At 47.3% G+C, this 19,021-nt stretch overlaps 6 protein-coding genes across 6 annotated transcripts; 2 read left to right on the top strand and 4 right to left on the bottom strand.

Annotated features, from left to right (window-relative positions):
- The first annotated feature begins 2,229 nt into the window (after nt 1–2,229).
- HD556DRAFT_212983 (major facilitator superfamily domain-containing protein) lies at nt 2,230–4,983 on the top strand. The gene is made up of 14 exons (XM_041309918.1): nt 2,230–2,672; nt 2,730–2,756; nt 2,809–2,837; nt 2,894–2,942; nt 2,997–3,074; nt 3,126–3,210; nt 3,259–3,611; nt 3,662–3,758; nt 3,811–4,003; nt 4,059–4,116; nt 4,168–4,199; nt 4,262–4,279; nt 4,330–4,397; nt 4,457–4,983. Exons 1-14 carry the CDS (start codon nt 2,515–2,517, stop codon nt 4,526–4,528), a joined length of 1,317 nt encoding a protein of 438 aa, XP_041152034.1. The 5' UTR covers nt 2,230–2,514; the 3' UTR covers nt 4,529–4,983.
- Nucleotides 4,984–4,988: 5 nt separating this feature from the next.
- Nucleotides 4,989–8,606, bottom strand: HD556DRAFT_1427506 (PRP1 splicing factor, N-terminal-domain-containing protein). Its single transcript, XM_041304661.1, has 10 exons — nt 8,438–8,606; nt 8,319–8,387; nt 8,096–8,269; nt 7,676–8,027; nt 7,324–7,620; nt 7,149–7,275; nt 6,471–7,098; nt 6,164–6,422; nt 5,458–6,108; nt 4,989–5,408 (listed from the first exon to the last, which is right to left on the bottom strand). Exons 1-10 carry the CDS (start codon nt 8,512–8,514, stop codon nt 5,265–5,267), a joined length of 2,778 nt encoding a protein of 925 aa, XP_041152033.1. The 5' UTR covers nt 8,515–8,606; the 3' UTR covers nt 4,989–5,264.
- A 160-nt stretch (nt 8,607–8,766) lies between these two features.
- HD556DRAFT_1427497 (uncharacterized protein) lies at nt 8,767–10,385 on the bottom strand. Its single transcript, XM_041304659.1, has 7 exons — nt 9,913–10,385; nt 9,846–9,857; nt 9,489–9,792; nt 9,354–9,437; nt 9,274–9,303; nt 9,104–9,223; nt 8,767–9,052 (listed from the first exon to the last, which is right to left on the bottom strand). The coding sequence occupies exons 1-7, from the start codon at nt 10,050–10,052 to the stop codon at nt 9,005–9,007; spliced, it is 738 nt and encodes a 245-aa protein (XP_041152032.1). The 5' UTR covers nt 10,053–10,385; the 3' UTR covers nt 8,767–9,004.
- Nucleotides 10,386–10,600: 215 nt separating this feature from the next.
- Nucleotides 10,601–11,640, bottom strand: HD556DRAFT_212861 (uncharacterized protein). Its single transcript, XM_041309917.1, has 2 exons — nt 11,313–11,640; nt 10,601–11,256 (listed from the first exon to the last, which is right to left on the bottom strand). The coding sequence occupies exons 1-2, from the start codon at nt 11,457–11,459 to the stop codon at nt 10,699–10,701; spliced, it is 705 nt and encodes a 234-aa protein (XP_041152031.1). The 5' UTR covers nt 11,460–11,640; the 3' UTR covers nt 10,601–10,698.
- Nucleotides 11,641–12,170: 530 nt separating this feature from the next.
- On the top strand, nt 12,171–14,822 carry HD556DRAFT_1280413 (DAHP synthetase). Its single transcript, XM_041299288.1, has 16 exons — nt 12,171–12,334; nt 12,405–12,439; nt 12,498–12,546; nt 12,601–12,699; nt 12,745–12,819; nt 12,898–12,986; nt 13,054–13,071; nt 13,122–13,166; nt 13,221–13,340; nt 13,401–13,544; nt 13,607–13,848; nt 13,908–13,969; nt 14,019–14,104; nt 14,156–14,372; nt 14,429–14,468; nt 14,523–14,822. The coding sequence occupies exons 1-16, from the start codon at nt 12,281–12,283 to the stop codon at nt 14,621–14,623; spliced, it is 1,476 nt and encodes a 491-aa protein (XP_041152030.1). The 5' UTR covers nt 12,171–12,280; the 3' UTR covers nt 14,624–14,822.
- HD556DRAFT_1251221 (HECT-domain-containing protein) lies at nt 14,737–18,503 on the bottom strand (the record flags this gene model as incomplete). Its single annotated transcript, XM_041298991.1, has 15 exons — nt 14,737–14,820; nt 14,873–14,969; nt 15,035–15,111; nt 15,167–15,302; nt 15,356–15,536; nt 15,596–15,728; nt 15,782–15,885; nt 15,944–16,083; nt 16,144–16,452; nt 16,510–16,590; nt 16,651–16,936; nt 16,984–17,767; nt 17,817–17,982; nt 18,030–18,132; nt 18,185–18,503. The coding sequence occupies 15 exons, from the start codon at nt 18,501–18,503 to the stop codon at nt 14,737–14,739; spliced, it is 3,000 nt and encodes a 999-aa protein (XP_041152029.1).
- Nucleotides 18,504–19,021: the final 518 nt, after the last annotated feature.

The raw sequence follows: 19,021 nt of genomic DNA, 5'->3' as shown, positions 1-19,021 counted from the left end.
CTGTTAGGGACGGGCCACGGGCGGGAATTTAAACGCTGTTATCAAGACCTTCATAGGGGGCTTACGTCGAACCTACAGCCGCATGCCTTGTTTTGATTCTGACATCCTGCAGCCGAGGCGAACGATATTTTTCAGTGAATATATCCGACGTCCCGTCACAACTTACAAACTCATACACAGCTCCGATGTCAGCATTCCCTCATGATCCCCCGTGGTTCCACTATCACCAGGCACAAGAGCAGCTGTGTTGAAGGAGCTACTAGTAGGTAAAGCACCGCGGATTTCAAGAATGGCCCATCGTTACCATAACTAGCGTTTCAGGCATAGCGTGATCCTGTTGACGGAGACTACCCGTGGAAAGAGTCAGAATACCAACCCTGTTATTCGGAACAAATTCTTCAGTGTTCTAATTTTCCTTGGTAGTAGTGAAGTACCTTTGAGCTATCGCCGTTCAACGTACGCGCCGGTATACAGCAATTTAATAACCCCAGCCGCACAATTATGAACGAATTTGGAGAACTTGGGGAAGTCTACGCTGTCTGTTGTACAAAAGATGAATTAGCCTCTTCGCCGTCAATGTTTCAACTAGTATTAGTCAGCTGCAGAAACCTAGAAATCTTGAAATTTTTCACACACCTTCAATACCATCAAGTACCCAAGTAGTATCAGTCACTTGTGAATATGTCGGAAACATGAGTCTTGGATTTGCTGTCATATATGCAGCAGATTCTTTGCGCTAAGATCTGTTTGCAAGTAGTTGCGGTAACGGTGTTAGTGGTAAAATTGTAGTACGGCGGAGTTTCAATTCTCCGTTGCTCTCGCCGTCCTAGACTTGTTGAATCAAGCTTTCAAGCTTCCAAGCTTCAACGTTGCAGCTTCAGTTCACTCGCCCTTGATCAAGCCGACATCAAGTACTAATACTTACAGTCTACCTGTTCACCAGGCTAGTATGCGGTCATGGACGTTAGGACAGCATCTCATCATCCTTACGTTACCACCATGAACTAATCTGTGTCCTGAGTCGTAGGATAGATTAATCCCAAGCCCATCTTTATCTACATGTTTCGAACCCCAACATAGTCTGGGCCATCCTGATTCATCAGCCAGCATCGTAACCGCCCTTGCTCGCGCTCGAGGTTGATGCGTTTAGAGCTGCATGAGAAGGCTGTTTATTCAGCGCGTACGTTACTCTCGTACCTTTCTCCGGATATCCCGACGTTACTCGGAAAGCATCAGTCCGGAATCTCCGGATTGTGCCAGATCCACCCCGATCGGCTCACGAACGAAGACATCGTGACATACCTTTTCATTTAAGAATTTTCGGCGGCTAATTTTTTTTGACGGCGTTCTTCCAGACTCACATCTTAACATTTTGCAGGCCCAGCTGGGCTGTCCTCCGGTGGCACGAAAATAAATGGCGTACTAGGAGAACAGCCATCAATTACCAGAACTGGGAGCGATACAATGCTGCAGGTGAATGGGTGTGATATGTTGAAGCAGAAAGACGTCAACTAACGAACTGGTTTGCTATACAATCATAGCATCACTCAACGCACTAGCTCCCGACTCTCCCCGACCCGCTCAGCGCGGTGCAAGAGCGCATGTTGTAGCGAACTCAAAGCGCCAAAATAATTCTACCGTGCATGTCAATTATCTCCGAGTCTAGAATATACTCCAAATTTTAGAACTTCAGCTTTAGTATTTTGATGCATCCTGTGCACTCTCAATACGCCAGACTATTCCATAGTATATCTGTTGATCCGGGGAATCGGTGAGTTCACATTCACATCGCAGGGAACCATATTCTTAATGCATATATCATATCCAGCGTTCCGTGCGCTGACTAAGTTGAAACTTGAAACACGTACTACCGTGACGGTGTGTGAATCATGTTCTCCGCGGAACTGTATCTTTGCTACTCAAGGCCTTACTCGTCGTTCTCACAGTCAGATCACAGTCCGGGTCTGCCTCAGGAAAGTGCAGGGAAGTGATAGCTCAGATATTCTGATGGAGTGAGTCTTGTATAATAGGCTATATGTATATCAACTTACTCGGCCAAACATGATTACGCTCGACTTCCGAGTCAGCTTCGGGAAACCGGATGGACTGCGCAATATTAATTTCCGTTCGCGCAAGACTGTCTGTCTCTTTGGAGCAACACAGGAGAGTGGTCATGAAGTCCGCTGTCTCCTTGTGGAAGTTCTCGTCCTTCTGCTTGTTATCCCCGTTGATAATCGCGCGTCCGTCTGCCAATCATAATATTCCATTGTCATCTGCCGATGTGCGACTGTGGGTGTGTTTCTAGGTGATTGTCTTGGTCATAATGATGTCGGCGCCTTCTTCAAGTGTTCTTGCTGGCTTGTGAATTCTTGATAGATGTGTCAGATCCCAAGTGCGGTGATTCACACATACTTAAATGACCACCGTAAGTGCGGTGTGATCACGTACCTACGGCTCCGTACAACGGCGTCACCTGTCTCAGTCGACAGATAGCGGTCGAAACCAAACCTCAAAATGCTTTCTACAGAACCTCGGGCTACCCAAGACTCGGACAATGAAGAATCAAAGGTCCCTGATGTTGAATCATCAGTCTCCAAGGACTCCGTCCTTCCTTCACAGTTAGATGATTTTCCTGAAGGCGGTTTTGCAGCTTGGTCCACTGCCTTTGGGTCGTAAGAAGACTCGATTTTACAAAAGACGACAAGCTGACTCTTACTTGATTTGTTTAGGTTTCTTATATTGTTCTGCGGTTGGGGGTGAGTATTTCACTCTACTATTGGTGAAGAATGGCTCTCTGAAGGGTCAAAGTTACACCACCTCCTTTGGTGTATACCAAGGTATTGCCGCATATGAAAGTGAGGATGTGACTTTATTTACACGACTTGCCTTCCAGACTTCTATACTCAGCATTACCTCACAAATAAGACACAATTTGCTATTTCGTGAGTTGTCCTGGCAAGCTCCTCTATTGTTGGTATTATCAAGTTCTTTCGCAGATCCATTGGGAGCTTCAATGCATTTTTAGGCACCGCTGTGAGCCTTGTAGCAGGTTCACTGTATGACCGAGGTTATTTGTGGGTATATATATAAGTGTGTCGGAGACGATACTCAACAGGCTAAACTAGTTATCATCTTGTCATCGCCGGATCACTTTTGCAGAGCTTATCTATCTTCATGCTATCATGTGCGAAGCCTAATCAATACTACCAGGTAACATCCTTCGGCTTTCTGACGTTTTCGTTTTCTGACACTGCATAGATATTCCTTACTCAAGGCTTATGCTCTGGTGTCGCGTTGGGGCTCCTATACGTCCCGAGCCTGGCTGTCGTCTCTCATTATTTCAAACGGAAACGCACGCTGGTGATGACGCTCGTTATTCCGGGTTCATCGCTGGGTGCTATCATCCATCCGATTATGCTTAATAACCTCCTGAATGGGCAGCTCGGTTTTGCCAAGAGCGTACGTGCAAGTGCAGGGATGGTCAGCGCGCTCCTTTTAATTGCATGCCTGTGTATGCGAACCCGCCTTGATCCACCGACGACGCCAGTGAATTATATTGCAGCAGCTAAAAAATGTCTTCATAATGTTCCGTTTATTTTCGCTCTGGCAGGGTAAGTCACAGTCTCTCTCGAATTTGTCCAACTGACTAATTTGTATGCAGGTCCTTTCTTGTCCAGATTGGCTTCTACTACCCTTTATTCTTTCTTCAACTCGACTCTATCAAGCACGGTATCGGCATCGACTTTTCGTTTTATTCTGTGGGATCTAGCATTATACAAGAAGTGGTTCTCCTGCTGATACGTTCACTAGCTCGTGATTTTAAATGTGGCCAGCTGTGTGGGACGAGTTACATCAGGGTACATTGCAGCGTACATAGGAGTCCCAAACTTGACCATAATTTCGGCAATTATGTGCGGATCGGTGATTTTGGGCACTATTGGATTAAGTAGCCTGACCAGCGTCGTTATTCTTGGTGTACTTTATGGCTATTCTTCGGGTGTGTGTGAGTAGTTTTCCGTTTCACTATATAGTTGAAGGTGTGTTGATCGATCATACAGATAACGCAATGGTGGGTCCACTCGTGGCTGTCTTAACGCCCGACCCCTCTGAGCTTGGGTAAGTGATAAATTAAGTTTGGTCTGCGCAAACCATCTGATTTGGCCACAGCGGGTGGATGGGCATTTGTTTCTTCGTTGGTGGTGAGTAGGATCAGATTCACTCATAGATTCTATTGAATTCAATTTGCATACGTTCGCTACAGGATTTGGAAGTTTGATTGGTAGGTGCACTCGTGATATTTCTTGTTTCAACCTCTGACTGTTTACCTAGGAACCCCCATATCCGGTGTTTTGCTTACATCAAATTATACTTGGTGGAAACCCGCTCTGTTCTCTGGGGTGAGTTGACTGTGGTTCCTGTTTTCTCGTTCCATTGACTCGGATTATTCGGATCACAGCTCGCTGCACTGGCTGGTGCCCTGATGTACGGCTTCATGGGTTTCATTTGCATCAGAAGAAATAAGTTCTAAGTGAACGGCTTGTCGTCGAACGCGGACCAATAGAGATACACGAGAATCATCAAAGCACGATAACACAGGGCCTGTTTAGGCTGGTCTTGATAGAAGTTGGGGCATGGGCACGAAGCCAAAACGTTAAGTACGTTGATATAGGATAGAAGTGGTTGCCGCTGCGCGCACGGCTTGTTGTGTCACCAGTATTTGATTCTACAGGGATTCCCCTTCGTCCACCTGGGAGAATTTGATGAAACAACGGAAGTCATTGATATCTCCGACATGACATCGATTCTACACAATGATTCGATGATCCAGGAAAATCGGATCATATAGGCTACGTGCCACTGTAAGCACCCTTACGGAATGTCCCGGCAACATGTGGGTCGAAGCAATTCTTCCGGTAGAACCTGCGATGGCAGAACTAGGGTTGTGTTGTAGCAAAACCAAGCGAAACTCAGAAGAGGTAAATTTTATTCGTCAACTATGATATTTAATAATGCGACATCCCAACCAACCCCATCGCCTCTCGCACAATAGAGCTCGTCAATAGATGATGTTGACCGTACTTTATATCCTAGTAACTTCCGTGGCTGCTTACCACCCCGCAAGTTAGGTCGTCATCGATAGACTGTCGGTACTAGTTACTTTCTTCGAGCTCTGACTAGTATCAAAACCGTAAAAATACTCATATAATATGACTTAGAGCATAATGAAGAACAACTATATCCACAAAAAAGTCCTCAAAAAACATTCATTGCAAGGCATCCGCAACCATCGCGAGTAGCTCCTTTGTGCTCTTCCCAACGTTTTTGTCATCCTTCGCTATGATCTGCCACACAGGCCCGTGATGCGGTTCAGCGGCAACACACTGCCTAATTACCTCCTCCATATATTCCTGTAGAATTCAATTAGTAAGCATCTCAGGTGCATGACAATCGACGCACGGGAGTGCCATGCTGGCGCTCGAACTTAAGCCACCATCCCCAATGGTCTCCGATATCCTTATCCTGTTCTGTAGCCACACTCCTCGAGAACCACTGTCTCGCCTTCTCAATCTTCCTTTCCGTCCAGAACAAACGCGCAACTGTACATGTGATCAGTGGATTATCTTTGCTTTTCTTCAGTGCATCAACAGAGCGGCTTTTTCTGGTCGGCCGTGGTTCAGCCCATATAGACATCGACCATAGGAGACCAGACGATGGGCATTCCTGTAGGCCACGGGCGAGCATCGCTTTTGCTTGTGCAGCTCCACCGGATCGCTCTTCCACACCAACAGACTCTGCCCACAAGATTTCGTTTGCCGGATTGACGAGCCGTCCCTTCTCTAGCAATGCGCGAGCTTTGATGCTCTTTCCATCAAGCTCCTCCAGCTTGCTCGCAAGCACCCATAACGTAATCTCCTTCGGGCAAGCCTTGAGGCCTGCAGCGTATGAGGCACGCGCAGTGGAGTACTGCTTTTCCATCTGGCGGATCTGCCCTTGGACCATGTACAGTTTGGCAAACTTAGGGAATTTAGATAGGGCGGTGGAGACAGTTTCAAGTGCTGCAGCGTACTGCCCTTGCTGACGCTCGAATACAGCAGATTTCATCCAGATCTGAAAGGTTACAGTCAGATCGGTCGTGAATTGGGTATTGGGATGAGATACTCACCCGCTCAGTATCTGCAACTGTCCGTGCACGCACGAGTAGCTCCCTTGCGACACCCAGTTCACCATTTTCGGCCTCGAGCTTAACTGCGGCAAGCCAAATTTGTTCGCTTTCGGGGTTAGCGATAAAAGCTTTTTCGAGGACCTCACGTGCCGCTGGCACATCTCCAGCCAGCCACTTTTCTTTGGCTGACATAAGCCAGAGAACTTCTGCCTGCGGGCAATAGTGCACTGCCTGAGAGAGAACTCCATCGAGCGATTCCCTAGAAAAAGTTTAGTACAAGATATATATTCCGCAAAAAATATCATACTTAGTGCCGTGCGCCTTCTCCAAATCTGCAGCCTTTCTCCAGAGGTTCCGCTGATCCGGAAAGACTTTGAGCGCATACGCAAGCACGGCCCTCGCAGTCCCGACCATGCCCCTCGCCTCCGCACTCTCTGCATCGCTAACCCATGTATCCAACCTGTCCTCTTCCTCGACCTCCATACTCACTGTAGCCTTGATGATTGCCTCGCACGTACGCGGGCTGCCGTCGCTCTCACATCGCTCCGCCTCCTTCAGCCACTGCTCGCGCGTGAGTAACACTTGGTGCTGCCGGAGCTGCCGGACACCAAGCTCGATTGTCTTGTCCACCAGCTCGAGCTCCTTGTTTCTGGTTTCCGTGGTCTTGTCGGGGTCGTCGCCCGTGGCCCCTTGCTCGAGCAGGCGTCCAGCAGCAATCCAAATCTCGTGCGACGTAGGGACAGACTTGCGGGCCTTGTTGAGAACAGCTTTGGCGCGCTCAGGGGTTTCGAGACGGGCAAGAGCGAGCCAGAGCTCGACGGAAAGTGGTATCACCTCCACGGCGCGGGAGAGGAGTATGCGGGCGTCCGTAGCTGATTCTTCGAGATTGACAGTTTCCTTCCATAACCGAACAGAGTTGGGAATATTCTCGAGTGCTGCATGTCATGTAAGTAAATCGCGGTGGACTGGATGGAAAATTGTATACCTTTACGCAAGACACGTTTCTTCGATTTAGCATCTTGTTCAAGGTCGGCTGCTGCAAGCCAGATCTTGACGCTCTGACCGACATGTTGAACAGCATTGGCAAGAATGACTTTTGCATCGTCATTATTCTGAAAGGGATATCAGCAACAACACAGAGCGTACCAGGGTTCACGTACATGTAACCGTGCTGCCTCAAGCCATACGTCATCACTCTTTGGACACTGTTCACAACCTGCTTTTATGAGTTTCCTTGCAGCAACCATACGTCCAGCATGCTCCTCCAGACATGCAGCTGCAATCCAACCAGGAGCATGTTTAGGATTTGATTTGACGAGCGAGTCAAACAGCATGCGGGCACGCTTGATGTCGCCGATTTCAGCTTCAGTCTTGAGAACAACGCTATTGAGTGAGGTGAGGTATCCCTTGGGATCAACAGAGGTAGCAGAACCAGATGTAGTGGCTGTCCCAGAAATCTACGATACAATGAGTATGATGCAATAAGTACTATGATAAATAGAGAAGACGTACTTGATCGAGTTTCAAGGACAAGATCTTATCACGAGCTTGGCCGATTTCGACGAAATTGGTCATGGTGCCGGTGTCTGCAGGAGTCTCAAAGCCACTGGCTTGCTGTTGTCGAGTGTCCAAGGAATTCTCATATTCAGACTTGGATCGGTCACCGACAATGATGCTGTCAGGAACGGCGAAAGTCCTTTCGTCTTTTCGCCGCTTCTTCCTTGTAAGATTACCAACTTCTGGTATGCTTTCCCACTCCTGGTCGGTAACGACGGACAAACCACGCTTCAGGTCAGCGAATTGTTGCTGAATCTTGGGGCGTTCAGCTCGATGTTTTGCGAGCTCGGCGTTCTCTCTCGCCTCCCTGGATAGAAAAACAAAGTGAAGCAGCTGAACACAATAAAATGATATAACTAACCAGAAAGCACACACCTGCGTGCCCGACGCCGTGAGTCCATCTTCTGATCAACATCATCATATATTTTGTCAGCTTCCTCATCGTCCTGTTCATAAGTTGTGCCAGCAAATAGGCCATATTCATTGTCGGGATCTTGGAATTGTTCTGGATCAATTTCGGGCTCCTCACCACGCCTAGCTTGGGCCTCGCTGTATAAAGGATGAGTGAAATCTTCCAAGGAAAAATATTCGAACGCACGCAATAACTTCCGCAGATGGACCCTCTCTGGCAGGTCCAATGTCTGAACGAGTTGTGAATCCAGAAGCGCTGTCGTTGTGTTAGGTCGGGGCATGCATTGATATACGAGAGACACTAACCCTCGACCGAGACCAGCGACATATGATGCCGGAGCCGGCATCGACAAGAACGCAAGTTTGTTTTTATTTGATGCCATAGTGGTCGATCACAACAGAGCGTCGAAGAGAAGGCTGAAGGGGCACGTTTGGGGCACGTCGTCCGAGTCGTCGTCGTTAAAGCAGGAAATGCGTGATGACTAAGCAACCTACTGAATAAAGATTTGTTCTCCTAATACATGTTTATCACGTGAGCCATTATGCATATTATGCGTTGCATCATATCTACCTACTCCGTCCATGTTCCAGGTCGGCATCAGAAGGCAAGTTCACGCACAAACGGCGGTTCATAAATATTTGAAGTCCTTGAAGAATCGACTTGGCGAAGTTTCAGCGTGCAAACGACAAAAAGGACTCCTAGCTGGTACACTTCCTGACGTTACATTTAAAACGATCCGTTCCAATATGTACAACAAGCCACGATAAAAAGTACTTAAAGCATAGTTTGGATCAGTTAATTAGTACATGAATGTCGAGATAAGAAATAGAGATAAAGTTGTTGGGTACGAGAAACGATACTCGACGCTTGCTTCAACAACCATGGTCGTCGATGAACCATTGCCCGTAGACACCCCAAATCTAACGGTATGTCAGCTGACTGAGAAATAAAGGAAGCCAAAATACACATACAGTATTCACGCACGAGTCTGCGCCAGTGAATTCCCGGTCTAGGAAACGGGTAGGGGTTGTCGCACAAAACTCCTTATAGTCTGCTAGGAACGGCAAGTTCTCGAGACGTTGCTCAATGTGCTGCAAGAATGATCAAATTAAGTCCCAGAAAATAGTGTATCCACTCTTACTCTCTTCTTCGAGCCTCTAGCGGAACAGCCCTACAGGGTCGAATGGTCAGTACGAGTAAAAAATAGTATCTTCAGCTTACCATGTCCTTATATCCACTCCAGTAGGTGACGCAGTCGGGTTCGTCATGACTGATGGCAAAATGACCAATCACCGTGCCTGAACGCTATACAAAGTCAGGCTTTATTATCAGGACTAGTGAAAAAGGTCGACCAACATCTTCGCATCTGGAAGGCCAGTGAGGCCGGCCATGAACAAACATCGGAGTAGCTATGCAGATTTCCATCCTATGACGGCTCCAACGAGACGCGTTGAGCTCTGCTACGTACTCCTTTGTTGCATAAGTGGTGCAGGAATGAGATTCGATATTGGTCCAAGCAAACTCATTGAGGGGAGCAAATGAGAAGAAAGCGATGGCAAACACCCCAAAAATGATCACGGCTCCGAGAATTGTAAAGAAGCAACATCCTGGGTCATTGTTCCGTCTTCCTGTTGGAAGGAGGGGGTCGACTTCATCGTACCTAAAGATAAGTATCAATAGCTGCATCCTTATTTCGTGCGCTGCACATCATGCCTTGAATGAATTCTAGCAGTCACCTCTATCAAGTACTGAAAGGATTGGGTACAGAATGAAAGCTTACACGGTCCTAGAATCGGGGATCATTGGTACTACAATGTGCATCTGGGACTGGCAATTTACATGCTGCCTGTGACAATCATGATCATGTGTGTGCCCTTGTGGAGTGCAGCGAGCATGGTCGTGATGGGATGCTTGTGGCATTGAAGCATGATGCTGGTACGCCGGAGGAGGGTGACTGAAATCACTAAAGTTTAAAACGTAAACGCAAGGAGCTCAACTATCACAGCAGCCTTGTAATCTCACCTGGTATGATGTGACATCGTATCTCTGAGATAGCCAAGGTATGTAAGAGACGCTGGTGGGCTGCCGCATTGCTGCGATGCGGTAAGAAGGAAATCCAAAAAGGCAATTACATAAGGCAAGATCCGGATTCCAAGGCAGTGCGGCAACACACCCGATGTGCTCTGTTTCTAAGCCTCGCAGGATTTCTAGTGCATTTACAGTAGGCATTGAGATTGTTGTGGAAAGTTCCACTCAACCACTTTGTTTAGTCCCCCGATCCAGCTGAGCAGTAAATTGCACACCACCGCGTACAGCGCGAACCATAAATATCCAAGGCCTACTGAAAAGCTATGGTCTAATATAAATTAAGTGGAAGCAGATTGTATCAAAGATGAGTAGCGGGACCCTCTGAGAATGCATATAAGAGCTATTTGTGTGTAGACATAAAATCTAAGTCGTGAGTGATTGGTTGTCTAAATGAATTACTAGTAATGAGTCGTGACTAGACAGGAAAAAGAAACAGGCTTCAAGGTGAACTGATCTACCGATGACGTATGTCACGAGCTCACAGTAATCCCGGTACAAACCAGAACTTCACTTCCGCAGCATATGCATCCCACTCTGATGCAGATAGTTTACGGAGCTCACCATCCTCTGCGTATGCACGGCTCACACCTACGGACAACGCCCAAGCCCACCACGTAGCCCCTAACAATGCGGAGCTGACAGGTCCGAGGATGCCGCATTCATTTACCCAGCTCCCGGGAGTTAAATGCGAGAAGGCAATTCCCGCAACGAGCAACAAGGAGCCCGTGTAGGCTGGGTGCCGGACATATTTGTAAAATCCAGATGTCACGAGCTTGTGCTCAGGGTACATGGTGAGATCGAAGGTGAACAAGTGACCGAGCTCATGGAAACAGCGCACGCGGATAAACATCCCGAGAGCAGCCATCATGACCCCGAGCAAGAACACGGGAGTGACTAAATGTTGTGTGCGACGTGCAGGACAGAATACCGAGTCAACGTGGCTTGATAGCTGCGTTGAGAACAACGATCCACAAAAATAGTGGAATGTCGACATCACTTCATATGCAGCGCTCAGCCATAGAATTATGGTGTGGGCCTGAATAAAACACGATTTTTTAATCAGATACAAAAGCTACAATATCACCAGCTTACCTTGAAGATCAATGGAGCTATTTGCAAGACGGATGCCTCTTCAGTGTGATAGCGCCATTTTGTTGGCGTTTTATTGGGTGGAGTAAATGCAATCTGGTTGCAGAATGCTTGCACCAGGACAAGGGAAGAGCGCAGAAAAAGAGACATTGCGAGCTATGCTGCGTAACGAGTGAACGTATATCAAATGCCTTTTATATTGGAGAAACGAATACCCAGTACGGCTCAACAGGGACGAACCATACGTTCACGAGGGGTTAGCCGGCAAAGTGTATCAACCAAAGTCCAGGGGTTCGTGTCGAGAGCCATCAAGCCGAAGATGTACGAATTTCCAGTGCTGCGGCGTGTTGCGCTATAAACCTTATCTAGATCGTATACATTATGGAGAAGCTCAAAGGACCTGCGAACACTCCATTGAAATTGATTATGCTGAAGAAAAGTTTCTGCCTGACATTTGTGTCCGCGGAAGGTGGGCAGTTGAAACGTGTGTGCCATATCTTGTTTAGGGTGACAGCGCACAATGAGATCACCCTCGGGGGTATGGTACGACCAGTGGCAAACCCAAAGTACCAACTAGCAATGATATGATTTATGGACCGTAGGCTCCAACAGCCTGGAGCAGGCCCGGGAGCCGGGTGAAAACCTGTACTAAATCTTGTTTCATTCGCATGCCAAAGGGATTTGATTAAACGTACCGATGAGTCCATTAAATTTAACGAAAGCCCACTTAACAATTGGTATTGTTCCTCCGTCGACTCGGAACGTGGTCACAAGCCGTTCATGAACTGCTAAAATCGTGATTATGTAATTAATAACAATCTGAGTCTGAAGTCGACTTCGGAACTGATCCGATCTGTTCCAGCACTGACTCCGACCAGGACCGATACCACAAGATTATCGATTATCTTGAGCACGAGTCCTTGCGCACGAGCTACGAGAGATCATATACATATATCATATTGATATCTACAATGGCAAACTCGAACTGGTATCCCTCCTCATGGAAATCGAGGTCAGCTGCTCAGGTGGGAATGCCATCGTTCAGGTTCAGGCTCAATCGATGATGAACCATGAAACGTTTGATTTACATATCAGATGGTAGATTATCCTGACCAACAACATCTCCAAAGGTCTGTTGTACATGTGCAATTCGATACGCATCCGTAATTTACTCCTTCAATTAATCAGAGTCTTGACAAAAATCAATGCTTTACCCCCTCTCGTAACGCCCGCAGAAGTCGGTGTTTAGTATTTTTATCTGCTGCTGTTCATTACCGTGATTGTATTATAGATTGAGCGCCTTCGCTTTCAGATAACTGCTGTGCAGCGGAACGAGGCCTTCTTGCTCCATGCGGGAGATTGCGCAGAAAGTTTTGACGCGTGTACTCAAGTGAGCTATTCCATTCTTAATGCAGCCTTCTAAAGCGTTTGGAAGCAAAACATATCAGCAAAGATCGGTTTGATACTTTCGTTTTCTCTCATACTTATTTGGGGTGGACGTCTCCCAGTGGTGCGTTGATGATGCATGCCATAACGCATGATTAGTTTGCCAGTGCGCATATTCTCACAACGGGCTGTCATGATTTAGGTACGCATCGGACGCATTGCTGGGCAATATGCCAAGCCCAGGAGCAGCGGGACAGAAACGATTGACAATAGAGAGGTTTTGAGTTTCCGGTGCGCAATGGCTAATTCAGACATCGAGTCAGACATCATCTAACTCCAACTTGAATTCACATTGCAGTGGTGATAACGTCAATGGGTAGCGACAACAGAAGAATCCATTTTGATTGACAACTAAACTTTTATCAGGCTTGATCCTAATGATCGAACCCCAGATCCTGAGAGGCTCCTTAGGTTTGTGCTTCACTACCCCATCGTAATCGACATGAACAGCCTTCCTCATATCAGTGCCTACTTTCATTCCACCGCTACCCTCAATTACGTTCGTGGGCTTCTCACATCCGGATTTGCTTCATTGCATCACCCGCGGGACTGGTCACTCTCACACGTCCGTTCACCGGCGTTACGGTCAGTATATCCTCTCACATGCTCTTACATCCCTGATTTCGGGCATTGTATCTACCGCAGGAGCGAGTTTGAAAAAATAACTCGAGGTCTTTCTGATGCGCTCGACTTCAGCCACACGATAGGCGCTGACTCAGGTAGGGAAAGTGCGCCCTTTGACCGGGGTGGTGGTCGAGGTGTTCTGGGCGAGATTGATTTCTACACGAGGTCAGCTCCCTAATGACATGACATAGTGTGGCGGATCAAATTAATGGTATTGGAAACTGCAGCCACGAAGGGTTAATGCTGGACTGGGAGCAAGCAATGACACGGGAAGTTAATATCGCTGGGTCAGGGTCATCTCCGCAGGAAAAGGGCTTCTACAATACTTCTGCCCACTTTATATGGGTTGGCGACCGTACAAGACAACTTGATGGCGCCCATATCGAATATTTCCGAGGTATCCGCAATCCCATCGGCATCAAGGTCGGACCTTCATTAGAAAGTGCAGAGCTAATCAGGCTCCTACAAAGTATGTATAATTCTGGGATTACGTCTCACAGAACGTACTCATAGCATGCCTCTTTATAGCCGTGAATCCAAACAAAGAGAGTGGTCGCGTGACACTCATCACTAGGTACGGAGCAGGAAAAGTGCGTTCATTCTCGACTATCTTCGACAATCTTTGACCAAGCTATCAAGATCTGGGATCACCTCCCTGGCCACATTGAAGCCGTTAAGCACTCTCAACACCCGGTCGCTTGGGTATGTGATCCCATGCACGGAAAGTATGTTTACATCCTCGATGACGTAGAACGTGAGCGCTAAGCCATTCCAAGCACACTTACTTCCAGCAGCGGCTTCAAAACACGTAACTTTGGGACTATCATCAGCGAGCTGACTTCCTGCATCAGTATCCACACTGCATGTGGGTCTCGGCTTGGCGGAGTCAGTCTTGAGTTCACAGGCGAGCTTAATGACGAAGGCTTCAGCGTGACAGAGTGTCTTGGAGGAAGCATGGAGCTCAGCGAGGAACAGCTGGGGCTCAGATATCAGGTATGCCAGACTACGTTCGTATTCGATTGCTATTCTAACCCTCAACCTCAACGAAGTCGTTCTGTGACCCCCGACTCAATTTCGAGCAATCGCTTGGTATGGCGAGCTAAATTTAAGTCAAGAATTACTTTCAGTTGACACATTTGACAGACGTTGCCTTTCTTATATCGAACTACTTCAAGGAGGAAAGACTCGGTGATGAAGGAGAAAACAGTATCTATGCCGCCCTTGGAGGAAGAAGAACAATTTGATAGAAATACGATGAAAGATGTAAAGTCTATCTCGCAAGATGCTGTACAGCTGTATATATCCGTGATACAGCAACAACAATACAGTGGGTGAAAATGATGGCTGTAGAAGGGTACTATGAGAGATCGAAGCCAGCGCCAGAGGAGATTGCCTGTAGGAGCTTGTCACGAAGCTTTTGTTCGCTTGTATACCTGGGCAGCTGATTGTAACAAATCAGTCACGCTATATATGTTAGCACAAAGTCATTCTACCTTTAGGAGGTTCACGCAGGTGCTCGAAGTTGGTAATCGGTGCTCGTCACTCCCCGCATCACGTATGGCAAAGAGAGGGTTTAGCTGCTTAAAACCTCTGGAGAATAATGAGCGCCTGCAACGGCAAGTAACAAGGAGGAATGGCAGAGGCTATGAACTCACAGAAGTGGCGGTCGACTGCAGCTTGTGACAAATCTCAAGAACAACCGTCGTTGTTCCTGATCGAAATCCTCCAAAACCTACGGATGAAAGTTACGATCGATAATACAATTTGCAGTCTATGAAAATACTGACCTTCCAGAAAGTCTGTATAGTGGGTTCGTCATTATCATATAAACCCCCATATTGGGTATGTGTTCTCAAGTCCTGCACATCCACAGGTGCGTTCACGCCACCTAGCAATATCTGAAGTTCCTGCTGATTGAACATTCTAGAAAGAGCTATATCAACAATCCAGGCAGAGTTAATTTGATCCCAACACACCGAAGCCATTTAGGGTCTATCATATCAGAAAGACCCTCAAAGAATGCCTCGCTCTGGAGCTTGATCTGCTTGCTCAATCTGTAGTGAGAAGTAAGGTAGATATATTGCAGTCGGTTCTCCCGGGTGACCGGGACATTGCTGCCATCTGGTATGAGGTCCACGGCTTTGGCGACCCCAAACTCTGATAACATCCCGCGTCAGAAAGATATAATCCGGGCGCATATTTTAGTAATGACCAACCTTCGATCGCAACAGTGAAGTTCAATGCGAGATCTTCCACATCTCCAGTGTAGTTCTTGAGGAATATGAGACCCTGGTATAAATCAGGATCGAGAGAAGCAAGGTCGTCCAGAAAACTTTGTTTGTCTAGCCACTTTATCGTTGATCAATGACGTGATAGCTTGTTATCAATGATACGGCAATTACCTTGGCTAGGAAAAACCCTGCGAATGCGACCTCGACGAGGATGCCCTTATAGAGTGCCTTGCCTAGAATTCGTCCGATGAAGCGATACCAGTTCAGATTGTGCGCTGCATCGGATATGAACGTGAGTGTGAGTATCAAAGAATAGATCTGCGAACAACATACGTTCTGTGGCGTACGAGTGGGGATTAGGGTAAATCTCATTCCTTTTAGTTTCTAGCCATAGTCCACGGTCTGTGTCAAACACCTCCTTGCACAAGGAAGTAAAAAACTCCTTGAACACGCCACCGCCGTCAATTCCGGCCCTAACGAATGACCACCCATCAGTATCTGTACATTAGACAAATTTTATGCCTTATACACACTCAGGCTCTCCAAATTGATCGATAAATGTTATAGCGATCGGGGCCCTTAGATCTGCTTCGGCCAGTCTGTCATATCCATCTTGCGCGATATGGCCTCTGCGAATGGATACATCGATCCGCCCACGTGTGTCCCTATTGCGGTTCCACTTATCGTTTTCTACGAAGCGCCGGAAAATCAAAACACGAGTCTCAAATTGGACAGCGAATGGAATATTGTTGAGGACCCCGAGCCGAGGGGAAAAGTGTGAGAGCTGTCTCTTAGTCAAGGTCCGCGGCGCGGAAGACTCGTCGAGCTGCTGTTCTTCGAATCTGTGAAGACGTTAGTTAGCACAGGTTAGAGATGATAGATTCACGAGTGCGACCCACACAGCAGCATCTATGAAAGAATTCATGTCGATCTGAGAGCTTATATGCCAGTGGTTCTCAGGCATGAAAGGTTTGCGGGAGCTGAAAAACACCAAGTCGGTATGAATTACTGAGCGACTGCGATGATATGCGCGGACTTACTCCCGTGCATGAATAGCTTGTAGACATTTCGTTATCTTGTCTCGTACACCCACCCAACGGAGATTCAGACCCGGCACACCACCTTCCTGGATCTTCGTCTGGTCATCCCGCCAGTAAAGAGTAAATGCGATGTTAAACAGCGCACGAGAAAAGACCACCAGTTCGTCCAAACTCAACGACGTTCGGGAGTTGGAGAAAAATTCATCATCACCCATCGTCAAGAGAGATTGAGTATAAAGCTCAGTGAGTAAGAGTAGAGGTGGCCACGCCGACGCTAGCGAGGGGTCTTGATTATAATCAGTATGATTCATCACAGGAAGCACGAAGACGAACCCATCAAGGATGACATATTTTCATTTTTACCAAGTGGAGAGTTCCGTACATAGTCACGGTAAATCTCGCGCACAAGCCCACCCCCTCCATATAGCAGCAACGTACTCAGTATTTTGCTCTTCCGGGTAGGACATACGATGCATAAGTTGACAAGCCATGATACAAGATCGGGAAGCGCGCCATGATCATGCTGAGCTGCCTTCAGCAAGGAATTCAAGTGCGAAGGACTTGGAAGGATCTGGAGACGCTTCTGTGTCCGAGCATCTAGCGGAGGCAGCCTTGGCGTCGGTGCAAAAGATGTAACAACTGTAACTTGTGGTTGTTCTGATTCCGAATCACCATCGTCAGCCCAAGACATTGTGGGGGCGCGGGCATCAGATACTGATGGAGGATCGAGCACATGCACAGGAAGGATGCTCAGTGAAGCGGTCATGAGCTGGAGATATGTTTTCAAAGACGAAAGAGGTAGAATCGCATATCTTGGGGAGGTAAAAGCGTACAGGTTGGCTATAAGATGCACATGGGATTGGAGAGGGATTGTGGAGACAAGTTCGGCAACAGAAGTCGACAAGACTGACAATGAAGATAGAGGAAGTTTTGCGGAAAGGGCTGTGAGTGACGAGATCGGGATTCGATTTGGGAGAAGAGGGGTTGTGAGTATATGAATGATGAGAGACCGAAAGCACTGCAAAAATGCCTCTGAAGAGCGTTCTAATGTGTTGAGCGGGCGATATATGAGTTCCACAAAGAAAGGTAGGGTTGGAGCATTCTTTGTCTCCGGCCCCTGAGAATAATATAAAAGATATAGAGAAGGTGGGGCCAAGGAAACTCACAATGGTTTGTATTGAACGAGCAAGGTATTGATACAAGTCATGCCTTACAGCATATTCGGTGATGCTCACAGTGAGCTGATTACCGGAAGATCCCAGTGCTTCAATAGCAGACGCTGGGTTCAAGAGAGTGCACAAGACTTGAAGGCATGAGACAGCGCGTTCAGATCTGGATCAGGTTAGCTCAGTCAAGAGATTGATAATATGTATCAGAACCTTGGGCGATCAGAAACAGAGCGTAGGAGTAGGAAGAAAACTTGTCGCATCAGTACAAGCCAGTGTTCTCGATCACGGCCATGGGCGAGGCTGAATAGCGAACCTAGGTGAATGATTATTTGGTGGAAGCATGGTGTCGTACAGAAGCCGCGTACCTTGAGAAAGTACCTCCACAGCCCATTTATCGAGGAAATAGGTGTCTTGTCCGATGAGGACGAGGCATCGGAGGCCAGTGAGTCCTGTAACATCTCCTGTGAACAGTTCACGAAGTTCCTGGCGGACCCTTCTGGAGTCGGTGATGCCACGCCACCAAGCCTGGATTGTAACTGCACTATCTTGTCGTTTTCGGACAGTTTCCCTCTCGATTCTTCGAGCTCTGGCCTGATTTAATATAGCTGTTTGAGAGGTGGTGACCGAGCTCGATCCGCCAAGATTGATCTCGCGACGTCTTTCGTCCCCAAAGAGTGGTAGCATATCCTGTGGTTGGTTTTGATATGAATTCGCGTGCTTGAATATTTGGCTGCAGAAAGTGGTCTTGCCTGTTGTCAGAGTAGAGTGACCTGGTTGGTTGGTTGGTTGGTTGGTTGGTTGTACTACGGTAAGTAGCAATAAGTATGTCGTACTATGATAGTAGTATGTAATGATGCGGCTACGCGTTCTTGCTTGGTCAGCGAATAAACCCTAACCCTAGAATGGGTTTTGAACTGGCTCAAAGTTGGTCACACATCGGGAGTTTCAACGTTTTGCCTCTTGCAAGATTTCCATCAAAAGCAGATCTGGACCTGACTAGACAATTCCAGACTTAGCCTAGAGCGTTCCAGAGCGCTCTGGATTACCTTTCGAATGTAATTTCACTGGCGGCAAAAGGTGGTAAAATGTCAGTTTCCCGCTGTGTCACGTTTAGATATTTATGCATAATTAAACCACTACATAATTTAAGGTATGGACGCGACGACTTCGCTCATTACGCGCGCGTACTACATCAAATATTG

The sequence above is a fragment of the Suillus plorans genome (genome assembly GCF_016647745.1).
Source record: "Suillus plorans strain S12 chromosome Unknown HD556scaffold_139, whole genome shotgun sequence".
Classification (NCBI taxonomy): Eukaryota; Fungi; Basidiomycota; class Agaricomycetes; order Boletales; family Suillaceae; genus Suillus; species Suillus plorans.
This window is presented reverse-complemented; position numbering and strand designations above follow the sequence as displayed.

Excerpts from the sequence above, each read along its gene's own strand:
- HD556DRAFT_212861 (XM_041309917.1), bottom strand. The coding sequence starts at position 11,459 with ATGTCTCTTTTTCTGCGCTCTTCCCTTGTCCTGGTGCAAGCATTCTGC. Across the intron at positions 11,257-11,312 it reads TAGCTCCATTGATCTTCAAG|GCCCACACCATAATTCTATG; the intron begins GTAAGCTGGTGA and ends TGTTTTATTCAG.
- HD556DRAFT_212983 (XM_041309918.1), top strand. The coding sequence starts at position 2,515 with ATGCTTTCTACAGAACCTCGGGCTACCCAAGACTCGGACAATGAAGAA. Across the intron at positions 3,759-3,810 it reads TCGACTTTTCGTTTTATTCT|CTCGTGATTTTAAATGTGGC; the intron begins GTGGGATCTAGC and ends TACGTTCACTAG. Across the intron at positions 4,398-4,456 it reads AACCCGCTCTGTTCTCTGGG|CTCGCTGCACTGGCTGGTGC; the intron begins GTGAGTTGACTG and ends TTCGGATCACAG.
- HD556DRAFT_1427506 (XM_041304661.1), bottom strand. The coding sequence starts at position 8,514 with ATGGCATCAAATAAAAACAAACTTGCGTTCTTGTCGATGCCGGCTCCG. Across the intron at positions 8,270-8,318 it reads CCATCTGCGGAAGTTATTGC|CGAGGCCCAAGCTAGGCGTG; the intron begins GTGCGTTCGAAT and ends TCCTTTATACAG. Across the intron at positions 7,276-7,323 it reads TTGAGGCAGCACGGTTACAT|AATAATGACGATGCAAAAGT; the intron begins GTACGTGAACCC and ends TATCCCTTTCAG.
- HD556DRAFT_1427497 (XM_041304659.1), bottom strand. The coding sequence starts at position 10,052 with ATGCCACAAGCATCCCATCACGACCATGCTCGCTGCACTCCACAAGGG. Across the intron at positions 9,304-9,353 it reads GGAGTGGATATAAGGACATG|GGCTGTTCCGCTAGAGGCTC; the intron begins GTAAGCTGAAGA and ends TCGACCCTGTAG. Across the intron at positions 9,224-9,273 it reads CTAGAGGCTCGAAGAAGAGA|CACATTGAGCAACGTCTCGA; the intron begins GTAAGAGTGGAT and ends TCATTCTTGCAG.
- HD556DRAFT_1280413 (XM_041299288.1), top strand. The coding sequence starts at position 12,281 with ATGGCAAACTCGAACTGGTATCCCTCCTCATGGAAATCGAGGTCAGCT. Across the intron at positions 12,440-12,497 it reads GACCAACAACATCTCCAAAG|AGTCTTGACAAAAATCAATG; the intron begins GTCTGTTGTACA and ends TCAATTAATCAG. Across the intron at positions 13,970-14,018 it reads CTAGGTACGGAGCAGGAAAA|ATCTGGGATCACCTCCCTGG; the intron begins GTGCGTTCATTC and ends CAAGCTATCAAG.